This window comes from Amphibalanus amphitrite, unplaced genomic scaffold, assembly GCF_019059575.1.
Source record: "Amphibalanus amphitrite isolate SeventyFive unplaced genomic scaffold, NRLGWU_Aamphi_draft 001038F_arrow, whole genome shotgun sequence".
NCBI lineage: Eukaryota > Metazoa > Arthropoda > Thecostraca > Balanomorpha > Balanidae > Amphibalanus > Amphibalanus amphitrite.
This window is the reverse complement of record NW_024882532.1, coordinates 234846-255165: the sequence shown is the minus strand read 5'-3', so window position 1 is coordinate 255165 and position 20320 is coordinate 234846. Positions and strand designations below refer to the sequence as shown.

At 51.9% G+C, this 20320-nt stretch overlaps 1 protein-coding gene across 3 annotated transcripts in view; it reads right to left on the bottom strand.

Moving 5' to 3' along the window:
* Window positions 1–13324: 13324 nt before the first annotated feature.
* LOC122369468 (titin homolog) overlaps window positions 13325–20320 on the bottom strand; it is a 142945-nt gene continuing 135949 nt past the window's right edge. For 2 of the 3 annotated variants that reach the window (XM_043344243.1, XM_043344245.1), the window contains 9 exons: window positions 20106–20308; window positions 19100–19401; window positions 18486–18598; window positions 17733–17911; window positions 17149–17290; window positions 16633–16832; window positions 16141–16293; window positions 14750–14873; window positions 13325–14409 (listed from right to left, as the gene is read on the bottom strand). In XM_043344243.1, coding sequence (XP_043200178.1) covers window positions 14071–14409; window positions 14750–14873; window positions 16141–16293; window positions 16633–16832; window positions 17149–17290; window positions 17733–17911; window positions 18486–18598; window positions 19100–19401; window positions 20106–20308 — 1755 coding nt within the window. In that variant the 3' untranslated portion in view covers window positions 13325–14070. The remainder of the gene's footprint in view (window positions 14410–14749; window positions 14874–16140; window positions 16294–16632; window positions 16833–17148; window positions 17291–17732; window positions 17912–18485; window positions 18599–19099; window positions 19402–20105; window positions 20309–20320) is intronic. The other variant, XM_043344244.1, reaches the window with a different exon arrangement.

Below are 20320 nucleotides of genomic sequence, written 5' to 3'. Positions count from 1 at the left end.
TAGTTTCGGAGATACGGGGGGGGGGCAAAAAATGTCCCCCCCACCGCGCGGAAGGTGGCCGGGAGGCCCACCGCCTGCCGGGTTAAAACGTACCTTTTATAAGTTCAGTTCAAATTTTTTAATATCGGTGACCTAGGGCCAGGTCAGTTTTGTGGCCCCGCCATGTTCGACCCAAAAAAGGTTTTGCGGGAAGAGCTGTCATGCCTAGTTTTGAGCATATAGAGAAAACGTCTAAGACAAAGGACGTAAAATAGAGTTCCCGCGGGCGCATATAAGGGTAAGGTGCCTAATTAGCGACCCACTTAATTTGAACCGTCATTGCTCACGCTCTGTGGGTGCCACTGTGTTACTGGCTTGATTTTCGGAGACATCGTTCATTTTTCTATTAAAATATCATTTTCTGCCCCAATATTCACTAACATATTTGTAGTGAGCATTTTGGCAAACCATTGCAAAAAACGCTAATAGGGAACTCTTCCCAATTAGCGACCGGGGAGGGTCGCTAATAGGTCTATGGGTTTCCCCATACTAAAAATGGCAAAAAATGCGACGCCTGAAAAGATGAAATATGATCTCAAAAAGGTAACCTATACGCAAAGCACTCAATCACTCGGACAGGAACGTTTATCCACATTTACGTAAGTAAAAACTGATCACGTGATGCACCGAAGGCGAAAAGAAGGCGGAAACCCAAATTTTTGCGGGCTATCTTGTATGATATTCGAGGTCCGCGCTGAATTCGGCACCCCTGCAGTCGGTGAGGACATTTGGCATCCCCTGTCACACATTGCAAGCTTCAGCAACAACTCATTCTCATTTCTCTCTTTTCCCCTTTCTTTCCCTTCTTGAGCTATTTGCGACCATGTCAGCGCAAATAGGAAATATGAGTTGCGACACATTTTTAACCCATTTACGCCCTTCGTTTGCGTTTTCGCAACACAAGCAAGCGTCGACGTGATCAAATCTTGAGAAGTGTGTAATGGCGTCTCACCGATGAGACAAGTTTCAGCGCGTTTAGCATGGTTGTGCGCATGATGCTACGCAGTTACAAGTCTGTGCGGCCGGTAACTTACCGTCCAGAGCTCCCAGAGGAAGTCGAAGGTCCCGTCAGTGATGACGTCACGAAAACCAAAATAAGTAGATTAAGTGATTAATTATATCGTAATGAATAATGTGTGAACATATTCTGCAGAGTTCCTACAATAGCTAGAATATGCATTTTATTAACAAATTATGCTGCAAATAGGGTTTGTGACTATTTTCAAATATGACTACAGTCGTGTTGCGGTAACGCAACGTTGGGCACATCGGAAAGACAGGAGTGTTGCGAAAACGCAAGAGGGGCAAATTGGCAGTGCAGCGGAAGTATAGGAACATCAAATAGACTTCACTTGTGGTACGCTGTGGGTTCTTTCCTTCTCTCCCCAATCTTCCTCCCTCTCTTCCACGCTTCCCCAACTCTCTCTCCTTCCCTCCCTCTCTCCCTCCCTCCCCCCTCTCTCTCTCTCTCTCTCTCTCTCCTCTCCTCTCTCTCTCTCTCCCTCTCTCTCTCTCTCTCCTCTCTCCTCTCTCTCCTCTCTCTCCTCTCCCTCTCGCGTTTTGTAGTCGTGAGGGACGTGTAGGTATGTATAGTGCAAGGTGCATTTGCACGTTAATGTTGCGACACGTTTCACATTAACTCACTTAAACAGCTATCAAACTCATTTCTTTTTTCTCTCGCAGATTATCGGGCTGTTCACTAACTGCAATGGGTTTTCGAGCATCTGAAAATCGCATGGTAGGAAAAGGACCTGCATCAAACGGTCGGCGATGCTAACGGAGCTGAGAGATAGCGAGGTACTTTGAAAATTGGATCTACTATGTACTAAATAATGGGGACGTAGTCTGGTATCAGACGACAGATAGGCATTGTCATTCTCTGGATACAATCCGCTGACCCTTACGTTAGAAAAGATAACTCCCAGAGTCGGCAAATGTGGGATATGCCCCCTCGGGGGGGGGGGCAACAGACCCCTTCGGCAGGGGTGATGAGGGCATCTGGGAAAATAATAGTTTATTTTTTGAATTCATGGTTTGCACGGATTGATAAGGTGGTTGATGTGAAGCATTGCTTGTTGTTTACTGAGGGTAGGCCTGTCTAATCAGACCATTTTAGAGCTAGAAGCATTATTGGAATTAGGGAAAACATTGGTCTGAGCGGGCATGGTGAATCGTCGAGGCTGAGCCCATCCATCCAGGCCACCCATGAACCAGCCCCACCCCCTTCCCAAGCACTTACTGCATCCGGCTACAGACCTGTGCTCCTATGGGAGCTGCTCGAATGCGATATAGTTGCCCGTCCAGCTCGAAACAGGGGTTGAGGCATGGAGGAGAAGGATTCTACTATCCTGAAGATGGAAAGGACGGATTAATGGAACACTTGGAAAGTGTGAACTGCGTCGAATCACTGGTCTGCCCTGGCATTGTCTCGAGAGAGAGGTTACAAGTGAAGGTCGCTGAGAGTGGGACAATGACAATTTTGTATTAGGTGTAAAAGTGATAAAATGGGTCCTGGGAGACACTTTAAGCCGAGTTGTTATGACGCGCTACGCCTTACGCGGGTAATTTGTGAAAGCCGGATAGGTTCTTTTTTTTTTTTTTTTTTGCTAAGAGTAGGCATGACTACCCTGCATTTGAATTTAACTTTACTCCTAGGAGGGTGGTTAACAATGGTATTGCGGATAGGCGCTTAGGCGAGGCACAGGTTTACTCCCAATCCTTGGTTAAATTGTTTTCTGTTTGGGGTTCTCATATGAGAGGGTAATGGGCTAATGGCTCTGTCTAGCTTCCAAAAAGAAAGCACCGCCCAGGGTACGTGCCAACCACTAGGTACTTTAAATGGACAATTGTTGTTGATAATGACCGTTTGTTGCCATCTCCCCGTTCGCGAACCCTTAAGTTATGCTCCCTCATTGAGGCTCTTAGGCGGGTAATAAAGCATGATGGATGTGGGTTCCGCATTCTCAAGCAATATTTTTCAACAGTTGGTGAAATATATGTTAAAACAAACTAGCATATACGGCGGTTTAGTGTACTTTATGTCCGTCTGATGTGCCCGTCGTTGCGTTTTCGCAACGCTGATGGCGCCCGGTGTGCCCTTCGTTGCGATTTCGCAACGCACGTTTTTTACGTTTTTCTCGAAAAACTTTTGCTGCCGGCAAAAATTATTTTCGATTCCATGCTCGGCCCTGGTAGAAGCGTGACATATCTTGATTTCATCGATTTTCATGATGGTCAATATTCCTGGGCATAAATGGGTTAACCGCCATGCTGTGCACAGTTGAGCGATTCACTATGGGAAAACGGCAATCAATTGAAAAAGGAATGTCGATTCAAAATAAAAAAGGTGCATCATCCTAATGTGCATCGCTTTTCATCAGAGAGGGCCCAAACACACACGTTTTGGATAAGAAACTTAACATTTTTATTTAAACTCACCTGAAACGTCCCACCAGAAACATCGACGACCGGAAAATAATTTAATTTGATAACCAAAGTATGGCTGACCTTTTGACGATGTTTTTACCCCGTTTTCTCTTGCCAGTTTTCTGTAGGGAGGTAGGTCGCAAATCGGAAAGGGTCGCTAATTAGGCACCTTACCCTAATGGTAGGGGAAGTTGGGGGAACGCCGAATACTTTTTTTCTGACGCCCGTAGCACGCAAGGTAGACAACATAAGCTATTCTTGTTGGCGTCATTCGAGAGGCCAGTCTTTTGCCTTTCAAACATACCAGGCGCATTTTATGAATTCGCATACCGTTATAAGCGCACAAACTAAAAAAATCAAAGAAGTGACTTTTCGGCGTTGCCCCGGACTGCGGGGAAAGCCGAAAATGGGAGAAATGATCTACGGGGAATGCCGACATTGATGTTTTGCCACTTTATCTCAAACTTTATCCAGAATTCATCAAAGATGACACGCGTTTTAAGAGCTTGAGGACGCTTGGTGCACACTGGAAGTTATAATTGTGTGATATAATAAGAAAATGCCAGGTAAATAATTCCTTATAGGTAACAGGCCGTTGTGTCGGTTGAAAGTGTAATTTGTGTGACTAAAAATTCGCGTTGCTATTCTACAGCAGTAAAGTCCACGTAGCGTGCTTTAACGTGCGTAATTGCACGTTTTCGGCATTACCCCAGCCAGCCATACTTTCATTTGCAGGCCCATAACTTTTCAACGTGCCGTATAAATTTCAAATAGGCAGTACACTTATGCAAAGACATGCTGAAGATTACTTGACCGAATTGGCCAGACAAACGGTAGCATAATGAGTAAGAAATGCAGCTTCAAAGGCGCATGTAGTACAAGGAACGCGTACCTTGAAAACGCTCTTGGCGCCCTCACAGCCGAAGTATTCCGAATGACGACTCGTAACAAACATGCGATAATTGTAGTCACTTAACCCTCGCCGGACCTATTGGTTTTCTGCATACGCGCCGGCCGAGGGGGGGGTACGACCCCCCTCGCCGTTTCGCCCCTGGTGGAGCTAGCGCGTCGCGGAAAAAACGAGCGTGTGCGCCGTTACGAGACGCAGAGATTGGTACCCGATTTTAAGGTCCTAGGTCAACCGGTGACCTCTGAGGTCAGGTCAAGTGCCCCAAGGTACGGTTCAGTTTTTGGTGAATAACTTCGCAAAAAACGGCCGCAGAGCGCCGATTTTGGCAGCATCGTGTTCGTCTCGCTCAGGCGCGTCTAATGATATACTTTTTGTCCGGGTCAGGTCAACTTTGGGTGTTGACCTCAGGTCAAGGTCAGGTCAGCACCCCCAGGTCACGAAGTTAGTCGAAAGGGGTCATGTCGCATATCATTCGATTCGGCAGGTCTTCCTGAGTCCATTGGTGGCTTTCCCGACTCGCTAGCTCAATTTGATCAAGAGTTATTGACGAAAAACTAATATGACCTTGATGACGTCATAAATGACGTAACGCAAGGTCAACATTGCAAAAGTGACGCATCTAACCTTGCAAGGAGTGCATAAAATCACGATTCTGTGTGCTTAGATAGTTGGAGATCGTTCCCGGCGCCAGAATAGCAGTTTTCATTTTTCCCCATTGACTTATAATGGTGAGACCGTCACGAAAATGACCTGACCTCATATGACCTTTAGGAAAAATCCGAGATATACAAGTTGTGGGAGTCATAATGGATACTAGATCCTGCAAATTTCATTTCCCTGTGACATCTCCTCTGGCAGTGAGGGCGTTGCGAAGTTGCGACATCTGAAGACCGTGCAGAGGTTCACTTATGACGTCATAGGTCAGTGACCTGACCTGACCCAAAAATGCAGTTGGTGTCAAAAGATGCGGCTTGGATCAAAGGTCAGGTATGCCAAGTTTCAGCTCTCTATCGCCAGCGTGTTTGGAGCTATCGCGAAAAAACCCTATGGGGGGGCGGCACCCGCCCCCCCCCCCCTCGGCCGGCGAGGGTTAAAGGTAGTGTGCCACCTTTGAAAGATTTCCCATTTTATTTTTCCTAGGATAAGAAGCTTCTGTTTTTACCTAATATCGCAAAAAAAAAATCAAAAATGGGCCTGGAATAGTGCCTTTTTCGCCTAAAAGTTTTTCGGTTTTTAGATATATGTATAACAACTGTAGTGGGCTCACCTGCAAACAGGCGTCGGGCAACAATCGCGAATGCGGCGCACTTGTGACAATAAGCAAAGGTCATTATAGTGTTACGACCAGGGGGTGTCGAAGTCTAGTAGGAAAATCTGGCAAATTCCCTGCGTGACGTCACGTCGGGGATGACCGACGGCACCTTGCACTGAAAGATACGGCAGAACGGCTATTTTTGAAAAATGATTAAAAATACTTTTGTGCTGTTATGACGCATAAAACGCTTATCAGCATGTTTCTCATCATGTGATAAAGGCATATCCGTGGTCGAAAATAGCTGAGCCCCTCCCAATTTCCAACCACCGACCTCATAAGCAAAGGATGTAAGCGTAATCCTTAAGGGCGACTTTCCTATACATATCCGTACATATGCGTCCTTATGGAAATCGGTAGTGTGGCGATTGGCGACGCGCGCGACATCTGTGTGGCGACCAAGTGGCGACTGTGGCGACACCTGGTGGCTGCTTTTCTGCTGTATGTAGGCATTGGGGTTTTGCCAGATGTGGTTCCTACTGCTACACCACTATGTTGACCCAATACTAAAAAAGTTATTTTGGTAGTAAAAGGCAAGCAAATTGAAAGTTGAGTTATAAAATTGCTTATAAATGATTACGAGATAATAATAAAGAAATTTTGATTGAATAATTATTTAAATAATCAACCGTGAAACTATATTCTGGTAGGTTTAGTAGAAATAAGTCCGTGCAACCTTGTATTTAGGGCCTTGGTTACGACCATACGACGTACAGTAGGTCTACTAAAAAAGTCCCCCGCTCCAGAGGCGGCCGGCCGGCCGAACCCCCGGATTCCAGCCCCGACTCTATTGCGCAGGCCGCGGCAGCGACACGGGTCAGGTCGCGGCGCCCGGCGAGTGGGTCAGTTGGCGGCGGCCGGCCGTGGAGTGAGGACGCAGTGTGTGGGGCGCAGAGATGCCGCTGTGCAGAGGAGGGGAAGATAATGACTCTGCACGATGCCTGAAATGATGCCTTTGTGATCTAAATCAAACACCTGCAGTGCATATCCTCCCTTGCCTCATTCCTATTTTATCATAATCCTTCAATAATCTGTAATGGCCATTCAGCGCAAGCAAGCAAACAAAACAACCCGTTTAGCGGCGACAGCATCTCGGATAAAAAAGCGGCAGTGATGATTAGAATAGACTTAGCGCGAGGGCAAATCGAGGGGTATAACTATATGTATCACATACCGAGTATTTTATTCCTATCTAGCGAATTAAGATTGGAGATCTTGTCCAACAAGTCAGCGGCCGTTCTAGACACAGAATAATGCTTGGTTTTCGGTCACATCATTATCTGCAATAATTCGAAGCGAGGTTTACCCTCGCCGGCCGAGAAGAAGGGGTGGATGCCTCCACCATGCATTTTTTTGCGGTAGCTCAAAGCACACTGATGATAGAAGGCTGACATTTCACATGCCTTACATTTCAATCAAGCCGGATCACTTGACATCAACCACGTTTTCAGGTCAGATCACTTAACTATGTCTTAGGTAAGCCTCTGAACGGTTGTCGGTTATAAAATGATGCAATCCGCAATGCACTTAGTGTCGTATAAGCATAATGGGGAATTATGGAAGCTGTTAATGTGGCGTCGGAAATAATCTGAAACTATACCTCAAGCACATGAAATCGTGACTTCATACATTCTTGGCAAGGTCTAATGCTTCACTTTTGCATTATTCACCTTGCGTGACGTCATTTATGACGTCACTTGTGTCATAGGAGTGTTTCGTCAATAACTCCCGATCGAAATGAGCTAGCCAGTCTGGACAGCCATCAATGGACTTTGCAAGACTTGTCGAATCAAATGTTATGCAACATGTCCTCCTTTCAACAGCTTCGTGACCTGCGCTGCCCTAACATGACATTGACCTGAGGTAAACAAAACATCCTAACTTGCTTCACGTAAAAAAAAACAAATCGACGCATCTGAGAATAGAAAACACGATTGTATTGAAATGACGATAATGCGTTTAGTTATTTACCAAGAACCTATCAAATGCCTTGGGGCCCTTGACCTGCCCTAAGAGGTCACTGATATTTTAAAATGGGGTGCCAGTCGCTACGTCACGTAACAACGGAAGCGCTCGTTTTTTTTCCGCGAGGCTCTAGCAGCTAGCTCAATTATAGGAGCTAAACATGGGGTCGGGGAATCGCTCCCTTCTCACTCACTATTTGGCCGGGATAGTGTTTGCAATTATTGTTAAAATCTAGCATTTGATATTTCAAATGACCCATTTTTTCCCGCCCAAGTCTTTCAATTCAAGGTCATAACATCAGGTTACGTCAAGTGACCTTACCTCAAGGAAAGTTCCTGTGCTCATCATATCTACCAATATATATCTCATGATATCTACCAATACGACTATAACCAATATTAGTCGGTAAATACACCGACTAACCGATCGCTTCAGAACTTTCAGCGATTTTAATGGGCAACAGTATATGTATTTGAAACGTTTACTTTGCAAGTTTGACATTGTTGACAGAAAGGCCGGGTCAACTCAAGTCAATGGGAGAAAATTGAACTGCGCTTTTTTGGACGGAACTATACTCTGAAAACATGTGGTGCTTGATGAGATACAATACTGAATGAGAAAATTGTTTGTTTTGTTGGGGGCCATCTTTTTCGGTCTGAAAAGGCCCTTGCAGAGCTATGACATAACTATGCTGTGGTGTAGTAATTGGGTTGTGCGAGCCAGCGACGGTGATCTGCGGAAGCGAGACTGTTCCCCGTGGGACGATTGCCCTGTCGGGACGGTCCAGCCGTCTCCCAAACGGTCACCCGAAGAGGATTATGTGTCCTGGAATGGATCCGACATCAACTACAGGTTGGCTGGTGGGGTGACCTCCCGTCCAGAGAGGGAAGCATGAAGACTATGTAGGGGCGATGCGGATTGGTTTTTCCTGAGGATAGCGATGACGTAAGGAATCTAGCACCCTTGAACCTTCCTTATACTGAATGTATCTCAGGCTGCGTTCCTAAAAATCTCCTAAGCGTTTTTTTTCTCGACATCGTGAAGGTGTCATTAACAAAAATATGAAATTCGGGAGGCTAAATTAATTATAGAAAATGTGGCCAACAGAACATTATCAGTTGCGTTCAACATAAGCGCAAGCATGTTCACACACCCAGCTTACATATGAGCCATGTAATAATTATTTTTGATAGACATGCTTAGTTATGAAATCATCTGAAGTGTTTGTAAAGTTCCACGATACGGATCTAATATCCTGCTATGCTATGACCATTTCTGGTCAGGTCATGTCTTTGAACATAGGCCAAATTTTTCAAATGACCTTTAAAGATAAACTTGCGATTCATTCGAAGCGTTTTGATAAGAGGAACGAAGAGGCTGGTAAAATTAATTTAATGCAAGTTTTAAGCTAAAAACTTTAAAGTGTTTGTGGAAAAGCAATTGGTTTTCTCATAATACCGATGGTGGCAGTTGTTGTTATTTACATGCTAAGCCGTTGACCCTAATTCAATCTGACAATATTATTCAGATTTCAGACATAGCGGTAAATGAGCTGATTGTTGTGTTAGGTTAGGCTCTTCGGTCGATTTCAGAGTGGGAAGGATGATAGGAATTAGGAGGAGACAGGGGGCCTGGGCGGGAGTCCTGGACCTCATGCTCCGCTGGGGCCGAGCCCATCACGTGGGTTGGATTGCCCTGACACATGGGTAGCCCTGGGCGGTGTTTCACGGCCCCGCGCTGCAGCACGCTGCGCTGCGCTGCTGCATTGTTGCGGCGGTTGATATGAATTGGGCTCCACGCTAGCGTTGCGAGCCATAGGTGCGGGAGCCGGGGGGGCAGTGGGTGCAGCTTGCCCCCCCCCCCAACTCTGGGGCCGTGGGGGCGGTGCCCCCACAGCTTTGAGACGGAATACCACATTGTTTTGCAAATGTTTTCTTTTTTTGTTGAAAAAGCCGAGAGATGAAAAATAAGTGGCCTAAAACCGGTGAGAAAAGATTTGGGGGATCCTAGGTTGATCTCTATTATGGTGTGCCCCCAGTCGGAAAGTAGTTCCCGCGCCCCTGTTGCGAGCTTCCGAGTCTGTTGATGTTTCCATGGAAATTGGAAACCCAATGCACCGGTGCGCACAACGCACCCTGTCTAAGCAAAATTTTACCATCGATGACCTCTAGTGACATGACCTCTGGCTATGACCGGATCCAAAATTAGCTGAAGTATTTTTTTCTTCTTTTTGCTACTTTTGACGCTACTTCGAATACCACTTAACCCTAGAACGCCTAGGGGGGGGGGTGTATCAACCCCCCCCCCCGAGGTTTTTCTTAGCTACACGCCGAACCGTTTCAGATAGCCTGCTCAAATTTTCAGTACCCTTTGGGGCATCCTTTGCGCAACTTTTGGTATTTTTTTTTTGTCAAGGTCATGTCAGGTTACGGAGTTATGACGTCATAAAGGGAACAACCTCCGGCCAGATTTACGCTAAATTGGAGATTGCTTCACATTGGTATAAATGCCGACTGACCTGACGCACTGATGGATTGTTTTATAGAATCACAACTGGCTGATTTGACATTGGCACAATGTCCGTTGACATTTTGAAGGTCACTAAAGGTCAAGGTAAGGTCATTGACCTCGGTTGACCTGTAATGACTTCTTGCACTTGTATGCCATTTCGGGGTATTTTGATGCCCTGAATTCGAATTTGCTATCCATTTCAGGCATCGTCGGTTGTTTCTTGTAGTTCATTTTGGGTCAGGGTCAGGTCAGTGACGTCACACGCCTGACGTGACCCAATGGACAAATGACCTTGCAGACTTCCGATGCTCCCAACGCATCATTTTTAAAGTTATGACATCGAAATACACACCAAACGATAGAGAATTGATCAAGGATCACGTTAGTGAAGGTTTCAAGTCGACATCTCGTACCGTTTTGCCGCAATCGGCGCGGAAATCTGAAAAAGTTAGATTTTTCCGAAAATTTGACCTTTGACCGGTCATAAGTAGGTCAAATGTTGACCTAGGACCAAAAAATATACCACCAATCGCGAGATCTCATTGAGAGCAATCCGTTGGTTTTTTCCGCTAAGCTCTACGACCTTCCGTTTCGAAACGCCAGGGGGGGTCGTAACAACCCCCCCCCCCCTGGTCGTTCGTGTTATGAGAAATGGCCTGGTCGTGCGAGGGTTAAATGCCCAAAGCTGAGTTATAAGAATGATCCTCAATCCCCATTTCCCCTCCAACAGGGCGTGAGAGTCTAGGCATTCATGTGGGGCACGGGCTAACAATGACTATCTCATCGGCCATGAACATCTACTGCCATTCTTTAACACCGGTTTCGCTGCGCTGAGCGGTGGCCGTCCCGTCTGTCGGATTCTACAGCTGGCTGGTGGAAAGCGTTACCGGCCGCCCGTCCACCGCCCGCGGGCCGGACCGAGCGGTCCCGCTGACCCTTCCTGACCTGATACCGGCGCGATATGGGACAGGCAGACGGGGGTTCGGCTCAGCGAAGGCAGCGCCCACTGGTGCCGGGGACTTTTTTAATAGACCTACTGTACGGGAATGAGTTATCAGCTGTCTAATCGTAGACAGCACAATGTCGAGCCTTAAACTGTAAGCCCGTATTGTATTGTTTCTTTTATTTGGCTGTCGAACATTATTTATGGTTTGAAATATGATTTTATGTAAAATAATTGATATAAAAAAGCCGTCCTATAAGTTATGACCCCATTTCACCACACGCAGGTGGCAGAAATGACAATGATCAGCTGACGCATTTTCCTTGGCCGAAGTCAGAGCGCGCGGCCCGACGCACCACGCGTATTTGGAAATTCCGACCCCGACGAGCATCAGAAGCCACCTAACAGGCGTGTTCGAAACCGCAGGAGATGATGATGAACGGGTTTATCGAAACTTGATTGGATGAGCATATCGGTAATAGCGATTTCAGTGTGTGCATTTATTGTTCATAGTGGTGTGAAATGTGGTTGGGGTACGACCGACAACCCGTCGGGGCGAATTTCGCACTGGGGTACTCAAAATTTGAAGAATTTAAGACGTTTCCATGAGTTTTGAAGGTATGGATAAGTTCTAAAAATCCGGTTCTCCTTATCTGGGCCATTAACTCCATACGGTCCAAGAAAGCTGGCACACTACCTTTAAGCTTCAGAGCATCACTGACCGGTGGCATCCATGTCTTACGGTTTTCGAAATATCTCGAATTTCGGCTTTGCCCCAACTCCGGCATTGCCCCAACTTCCCCTAACTCTCCCCTACCTACCTAGTACCTAGTACCTACGCTGCCCACAGCCGGCAATGCATGCTGTTCCAGCCTTGGGGTGTTTCACGCTGAATGTTACTTTTAAATAGCTTTTAAAAGACATGGACTATTCACATGCTAAGAATTCATTTTTTATTTTATTGCGAAACTACTGGGGCTTGCTTTGAGGCTTACCTCCGCCCGAGTCCGGTCCCTTCTGTAAGCTGTTCTGTGCGTTTTGTCGGTTCTTCCTCGGTCTGATCTGCTGTCTGGTCACTATAACGATTGCTGAGCGGTTGAGTCACGCGCCACTCCTACCATTTATCGCCAGTTGACAGCTGGGCAATCGCTCGGCAGTTCGCACTTACACAAACTCGAAATGCTTTACGGAAAGTAACGCACTGTATCGGAATGAACATCAACGCTTTTCTGCGCTGTGTGATTGAGAACATCCTATCACAAGCGATATCACGGGACTCATCATTCATACCGGGATATTACATGCAGGGGCAGCTAATCATTGGCGGATCTGAGCGCTGATCGAGTTCGTCGCCCTCTCTGCTCAGCATGTGGTCTCCGGAGTCCGTTATATCTAGCCCAGCCTGAGCAGACGGGTGGGAAGTGTATCCGGTTTCTCGTTACTTATCTGGTGTATGTGGTCTCCAGCGTCCTTTACCTAGCTGGTGGATGTAGTCCCCAGTGTCAGCTATATCTAGACCAGTCTGAGCAGACAGGACGTTGTGGTTTCCGGTATCCTTTCTCTGGCCGACCAGTCTGTGGCGATACTCTGAGTCTGTTGTCACTCTCCACTGATCCATGTCAGCAGTACTCAGAGCACGGTAGATGGCCGAATCACCCACAGCCGAGCACACCACCCAGGCTTTTGGTACAGCCAAGAACGGTGACGTCACCAATTTATGACGCAGGCGAACGACAGGCTGTAAACGCGGCAGCCGCCTTCAAATGATCGTAAATTTGTCGCCGGAGGATTTGAACCAGAATTTATGTAAGCTCTTCCTCAAAGTTTTACTGCGGCTGACCTGCAAAAGTGATACTTTTATGACTTTTCTGACCTTTTGCGTGAAAATATAGCCGAGTAGGCGGGAAAACACTGAAATCATCTCGCATTCAATGCGCGAGCTGCGCACGGTGGCGGCTCACCCGTGACAGATCCGCGCCTCTCCGGAGATGGAACTGACCTCCAGTGCGACCGACTGGCCCTCTCTGCCGAATCAGGTGCGGACACGGGCCGAGAGCGGGCCCATACGCACACAGGTGGTCAGGTAACCGGGGCAGAAACGAGCCACTTCGGAGGCCACGTGGACTTTGGTCGGACCACCTACAGCATGTACGTGTTTATTTTCCATTTGGTCGTCCCAGAGTCACCGAGTGTAGCACCGGACATCAAACACCGATAGTCTCCACACGTCTTTTATTATTAAAACAAACGACTGAAAGCATTTATATGCATGCCTGGGAGGTGGAGGCACCGCATTCACTAGTGCGCTGCTCTCAGCCGGAGCCAGCGCCGGGACATGCACCGGGCTCGTACACGCCCCTCGGATAAACCTCTGTATTGGCCAACATCGTCATCATCACACCCCCTATCCTACCCAACGTCAGATAAGCGGGTCGGGGACTGGGCAGCTACCGCGCGTGGGTTACCTACCCACGAGAACACCTCCGCTGATAAAACTAGCGTCAACAAACATGCGCCCGAGGCAAACAAGGACTCGCCCCAGCGGCCGCGATCAGGCGTGTTTTTGGCATCGCTAATGGTACCCTTTGGCGCAGTCCCAGGCGCCGGGGACTTTGCTAGGCCCCTGAGACTGGCACGGAGCTGGGATATGGGCTATGCTGAACTAGTGGCCTGTCTCCGTAACGGCCCAGACCTGGGCAGGTGGCAGCACCACCTGTTTCCACCCCGGCCGGCAGGTGGCAGCACGTCAGGCCCACCCAGGAGAATCCGGGACCCTCAGTGAACGGCGGTGACCGGCAGAGACCCCCAGTGACCCTCAGTGACCGGCGGCGACCCTCGGTGACCGGCGGTGACCCTCAGTGACCGGCGGTGACCCTCAGTGACCGGCGGTGACCCTCAGTGACCGGCAGAGACCCTCAGTGACCGGCGGCGACCCTCGGTGACCTCCGGAGGCTGCGCGCCGCCTCAGGTGGCCTGCTCTAGCCGGCGCGCCAGGGCCGGGCCGTCCTCTGGAATGACAGAGCGGAGCAGGTCAGCGGCGCCGGCCGGGCCCTCGTCCTCCTCTGCCAGCGTGGACTCGTTGGTGAAGCGGCGCCCCAGGCGCGGCCCCGAGCCCACCGAGCAGTCGCTGAAGCCGCTGTCGCTGCGCTCGCTGTAGATGGAGGCGCGCTTCTGCTGCAGCAGGCCGCCGGCCGGCGCCGCCAGCAGGCCGCCCTCGCGGCTGGCGCGGCGCGACTGGCTGGCCCGCCGCGCCGGCAGGCTGGCGCTCATACGGCCCAGCGCCCGGATGGCGTTACCAGTTTTCTACCGACGGCGGGGAGGGAGAGGGCCGTTAGATCGGGGATGGAGGGGCGACGGCGCCGTACACCCGTCACTGGGGGCTCTAGAGACACGCATGCGGTCCGGCTACAGGGAAAAACACGCAAAACTCAAAACAAGTTGAAGGAAAAATGTTGTACGACAAAGAAAGAAAGAAAACCTCATGAGCAATACACAAACAGCTCGTCTGCAAAACAAAACGAAACAAAAAGAAACCAGAAGCACTATGCTAAAAGCATTCATGTTATCACTGTTACCATCTAAAGTACAAGAAACTGAAAGCAAGTTTCTTGTGCTGCTTCCAGCCAGTGCGAGCCGGACGCACCTGCCACTTTCTCCTGATGATGAACTTTTTGAGTTTTTCCTTGGAGAGGACGGTGGTTTGGGCTCCTCGGTGGCCGGTCGTCAGCCAGGGGTGGGTCAGCGCGCGGCAGGCGCTCATCCGCTCCCTGCCGCCCGAGCGCACAACAATCAGCAACACACACACACAGTCAGCTGCCGACCGGGCGCACAGCAATCAGCAACACACACACAGTCAGCTGCCGCCCGGGCGCACAGTCAGCACACACACACAGTCAGCTGCCGCCCGGGCGCACAGCAATCAGCACACGGTCCACACACATACATACACACACCGTCAGCTGCCGCCCGGGCGCACAGTCAGCACACACACACACAGTCAGCTGCCGCCCGGGCGCACAGCAATCAGCAACACACACGCACAGTCAGCTGCCGCCCAGGCGCACAGTCATCAGCACACAGCAATCAGCACACGGTCCACACACACATACACACACCGTCAGCTGCCGCCCGGGCGCACAGCAATCAGCAACACACACGCACAGTCAGCTGCCGCCCAGGCGCACAGTCATCAGCACACAGCAATCAGCACACGGTCCACACACACATACACACACCGTCAGCTGCCGCCCGGGCGCACAGCAATCAGCAACACACACACACACTGTCAGCTGACGGTCCGAGCGCACAGCAATCAGCACACGGTCCACACACACACACACACACACACCATCAGCTGACGGTCCGAGCGCACAGTCATCAGCACACGGTCCACACACATACACACAGTCAGTTGACGGTCCGAGCGCACAGTCATCAGCACACGGTCCACACACACATACACACACAGTCAGCTGCCGTCCGGGCGCACAGTCATCAGCACACGGTCCACACACATACATACAAACACCGTCAGCTGACGGTCCGAGCACACAGTCAGAACACAGTCAGCTGACGGTCCGAGCACACAGTCATCAGCACACAATCAGCACACACACACTCAGCTGACGGTCGGAGCACACAGTCAGAACACAGCTGCACATACTGACAGGTGAGAGCCAATTAAAAAACATACACAATTTCGGAAACTGAAAAACCGTCAACAAATCACCCAAAATTTGAGCGAGGCGAGTTGACAGCCTGATACGTTTATCTAATTCGTCACCTGCGGAAGCAGTGCTACGCAGCCAACAATGGTCCCAGTCCATCCGTCCGTGGAGCCCTCCCACACCTGTACATACGTCCCAGTGGGGTCGTATCGCACCCACCCGTCCCAGCGAGCTCTCCCCGTCCCCCGTCCCAGCGGCCCCTTCCCCGTCCCTCCGCCCCTGCGGCCCCTCCCCCGTCCCCCCCGTCCCAGCGGGTCCTCCCCGTCCCAGCGGCCCCCCCATCCCCCCGTTCCGCGGTGCCTCTCACGTTTGTCGCTTTCTCAGCAGGCTCGTGATGAACTCCTTAGCCGCGTCGGACACGGCGTCGAACGCGTCGTCATCGAAATCAAACTCGGCGCGCGTGATGTTGGCGAACGTTTCGGCGTCGTTATCGCCCATGAACGGGGAGAGACCCGACAAGCTGAGGGAAGCGGGTGGTCAGCAAACGGCGGGGAGAGATCCGACAAACTGGGAAGCGGGCGGTCAGCAAACAGTGGGAGACAGCCTGATACCTCGGGACAACAAACAATGCGAGCGATACTAGCTGAACAGAGACACCACCAACCCCCGTACACCCGGCGTGCCGTCTCATCAGAGCACCCTGACTCCCTCTCAGAACACCCTGACTCCCTGACTCATCAGAACACCCTGACTCCCTGACTCATCAGAGCACCCTGACTCCCTCTCAGAACACCGCAAGACCCCGCCCCTCGGAGCACCCCGACCAGTGCTGCGCCGCCGGACTGGCTCAGCTACTCACAGGATGTAGCAGATGACGCCCAGACTCCACATGTCGCTGCGCGGACTGATGGGCTCGAAGTTGATGATCTCGGGCGGGATGAACTCGGGAGTGCCGAGCATCACCCGGGTCGGCTCCGACTCGCGGTACTGGCGCGCCAGGCCAAAGTCGATTATCTTGATCATGTGAGACGACTTGGTGATGCACAGGATGTTCTCCGGCTGCGAGAGACGGGCAGCACAGGTCAGCTGGGCTCCGTGAATGGTGGGACTTTAGTGGCCACGCGGAGCTCCGTCATATTAAAAGGATGCCAATTACTAGCACTGCAATGGGCCAGGGTGGCCTGGAGCGGTGGCGTGGCGCTCACAGAGCGCTGGCAGACCGGACGGGGCTCGATCCGAGCTCGGCCTACCTTCATGTCGAGATGCTCGGCCTACCTTCATGTCGAGGTGTTCGGCCTACCTTCATGTCGAGGTGTTCGGCCTACCTTCATGTCGAGGTGTTCGGCCTACCTTCATGTCGAGGCGTTCGGCCTACCTTCATGTCGAGGTGCATGATGTTGTTGTCGTGCATGTAGCGCACCCCGCTACAGATCTGCTGCATGAAGAGCACACACTCGTGCTCCGTCAGCGTGAAGTCGTCGGCCACCACGCGCTCAAACAGCTCCCCGCCAGAGACGCTGTCGGTACAGACAGTCAGATAATGTACGGCGGAGAGCAGCTACTCGGTGTCAGAGCAAACACCAACAGTTCTCTGACGCTGTCGGTACAGACAGTCAGATAATGTACGGCGGAGAGCAGCTACTCGGTGTCAGAGCAAACATCAACAGTCATGGCGGGGAGCGGCCTCTGACGCTGTCATAACACATAGTCGGATAACGCACGGCTTACACACTGCCCGAGCAGTCACAAACAGTATGGCCGGGAACGCAAAGCTGAATTAGCGCACCTACTCGGAAACTCAGCAGTTACTCCCTGACAGTAAGCCACGATACTCAGCAACACTGCCTCACTCCCTGGCGGCAGCCCCCAGCACAGACAGGACGGCGGTTGAACTGGTCACCCGACCACCGACCTCCCCGGCGGCCGCGCCGCACCCGCCGGGCGGCGGCGGGCACTCACTATTCGAGCAGCATGATCATCTGCCGCCCGTGGTCGATGGCGGCGGCCAGCTGCAGCAGCTTCGGGTGATCCAGCTGGTTCATGATGGCGATCTCCTCACCGACCTTGGCCCGGTCCGCCAGCTTGATGCACTTGATGAACTTGGCCGCGAACCGGTTACCGGTGCTCCTCTCCACCACCTGGGGACGGCGGAGAGCCCTGTTAGCCGGCCGCGGGACGGGCAGCGGCCCACGGGACAGGGCGGAGGGGGGGGGGGGGCGTCAGCGGCCCACGGGACAGGGGTAGGGAACTCCGTCAGCAGCCCGCGGGACAGGGGCGCGGAACTCCGTCAGCAGCCCGCGGGACAGGGGTGGAGAACTCCGTCAGCAGCCCGCGGGACAGGGGTAGGGAACTCCGTCAGCAGCCCGCGGGACAGGGGCGCGGAACTCCGTCAGCAGCCCGCGGGAAGGACGGTGGACGGGGCGGGGAGCTCCGTCAGAGCGGCAGCGCGATGCAGCCCAAGCACGACAGTGGCGCGGCCGCAGCAGCCATACCCAATAGAGGTCGAACCATTTTAAAATCCGGCGAACAGGGAAAATTTGATTTAGTTTGCCATTGTCTCTGCTATTAATAAAATTGGCTGCCAGAACCATAGCAAATAATTACATAACATGACGAATTAAAGGCCAGATAGTCAGCCTAATGTTGACAGGCTGCTGCTGCAGACAGCAGTAGTGCAGTTACGCGGCGTCCTGTAGGGACCCAGCGGCGTACCTTATGGACCATGCCGAACCGTCCCTTGCCCAGCTCCTCCTGGACGTCGTACAGCGCTCCGAAATCGACTCCCGACGTCAGGGTCACGTGCCGATGGGGGAACGGCGCCCCCACTGCGGACAGAGGGGCGGAGGGTCAGTGGAGAGAGGACGAAGCGGGCCCGCCAGACGAGCTAACGATACAGCGCCGCGGCGGGAGCACGGCTGCAGATCTCAGGACCTGAGAGGCGCTGATCCGTCTCACTCGCACCGAATTTACACATTTATTAGCTTTGAACAACCAACTTTAAATGAAACAAAACCTGGTAATCAGCATAACCACTTATGATTACGTTCGTCTGTCAGTCGTTGAGGTATGGGATGACATCTGCTAACAGTATGACGGCTGCTGACCGTATGACGGCCGCTGACTGTATGACCGCTGCTGACAGTACGACAGCTGCTGACTGTATGACAGCTGCTGACTGTATGACCGCTGCTGACTGTATGACAGCTGCTGACTGTATGACCGCTGCTGACTGTATGACAGCTGCCGACTGTATGACCGCTGCCGACTGTATGACAGCTGCTGACTGTACGACAGCTGCTGACTGTATGACGGCCGCCGCCGCTCACCGTCCGTCTCGTCGTCCTCATTTTCTCCCGGCCCGTCGGTGGGCCCGTCGGCCGGCCGGTCGGCGCTGAAGGCCGGCGCCGCCGCCTCCAGGCCCGGCGCGCTGCACCCGTGCTTGTTGACGGCGCGCACACGGAAGCAGGGCGCCTCGGCCAGCCCGTCGGCGTCGACGACCACCGAGGTGGAGCGGCAGTGGTCGACGAGCAGCCGCCAGCGGCGCTGCTCGTCGGCCGTCTCCACCTGGTACTCGGTCACCATGCTGCCGCCATCGAACGGCGGGCCGCACCAGGACAGCGTGATCGCCCTGCCGGTGATAGGACAGCGTGATCGACCTGCCGGTGATAGGACAGCGTGATCGACCTGCCGGTGATAGGACAGCGTGATCGCCCTGCCGGTGATAGGACAGCGTGATCGACCTGCCGGTGATAGGACAGCGTGATCGACCTGCCGGTGATAGGACAGCGTGATCGACCTGCCGGTGATAGGACAGCGTGATCGACCTGCCGGTGATAGGACAGCGTGATCGCCCTGCCGGTGATAGGACAGCGTGATCGACCTGCCGGTGATGGGACAGCGTGATAGACCTGCCGGTGATAGGACAGCGTGATCCACCTGCCGGTGATAGGACAGCGTGATAGACCTGCCGGTGATAGGACTGGTCACCGCCGGCCGCCGGATTCGTCACGACTGGGCACCGCGGGGGTAGCAGACACGTAACGGACAGAAACACACAGGCAGCATTGACGCGTGGTCTGAGAACAGTACAGAATTTCCTTATTTCTTATTCTATTACACAGCTGAAATTAATGGGGAGGGCTTTACAGTGCATAATCAGTTCGCAGTGGACAGTTTATAGTGACTTATACCGTCAGATAATGGTTGTAAAGGCGCCTTAGCCATCGTCTGCGGCTCTCCAGTCATGGTCAGCACCATTCCCAGCAGGGAGCCCCCGTCTAACGGCGTCCGGCCACGGCGCGGCCGGCCGGGAGCCGGTCCGGCGCCACTCACTGCTGGCTGATGCGGCACACGTTGGGTACGCCGGACGGCGGCTCGGGCGGCCCCTCGACCGCCAGCGAGGCCCAGCACTCGTCCTGGCCGGCGCGCACCACATACTTGCCGCTGTCGTCGGCCGTCACCTGGCGCAGAGTTAGCACAGAGCCAGACGGGGTGGCTTCGACCGTCACCCGCTCCGACGGCTCCAGGCGGCGCCCCTGGCGGAGAGA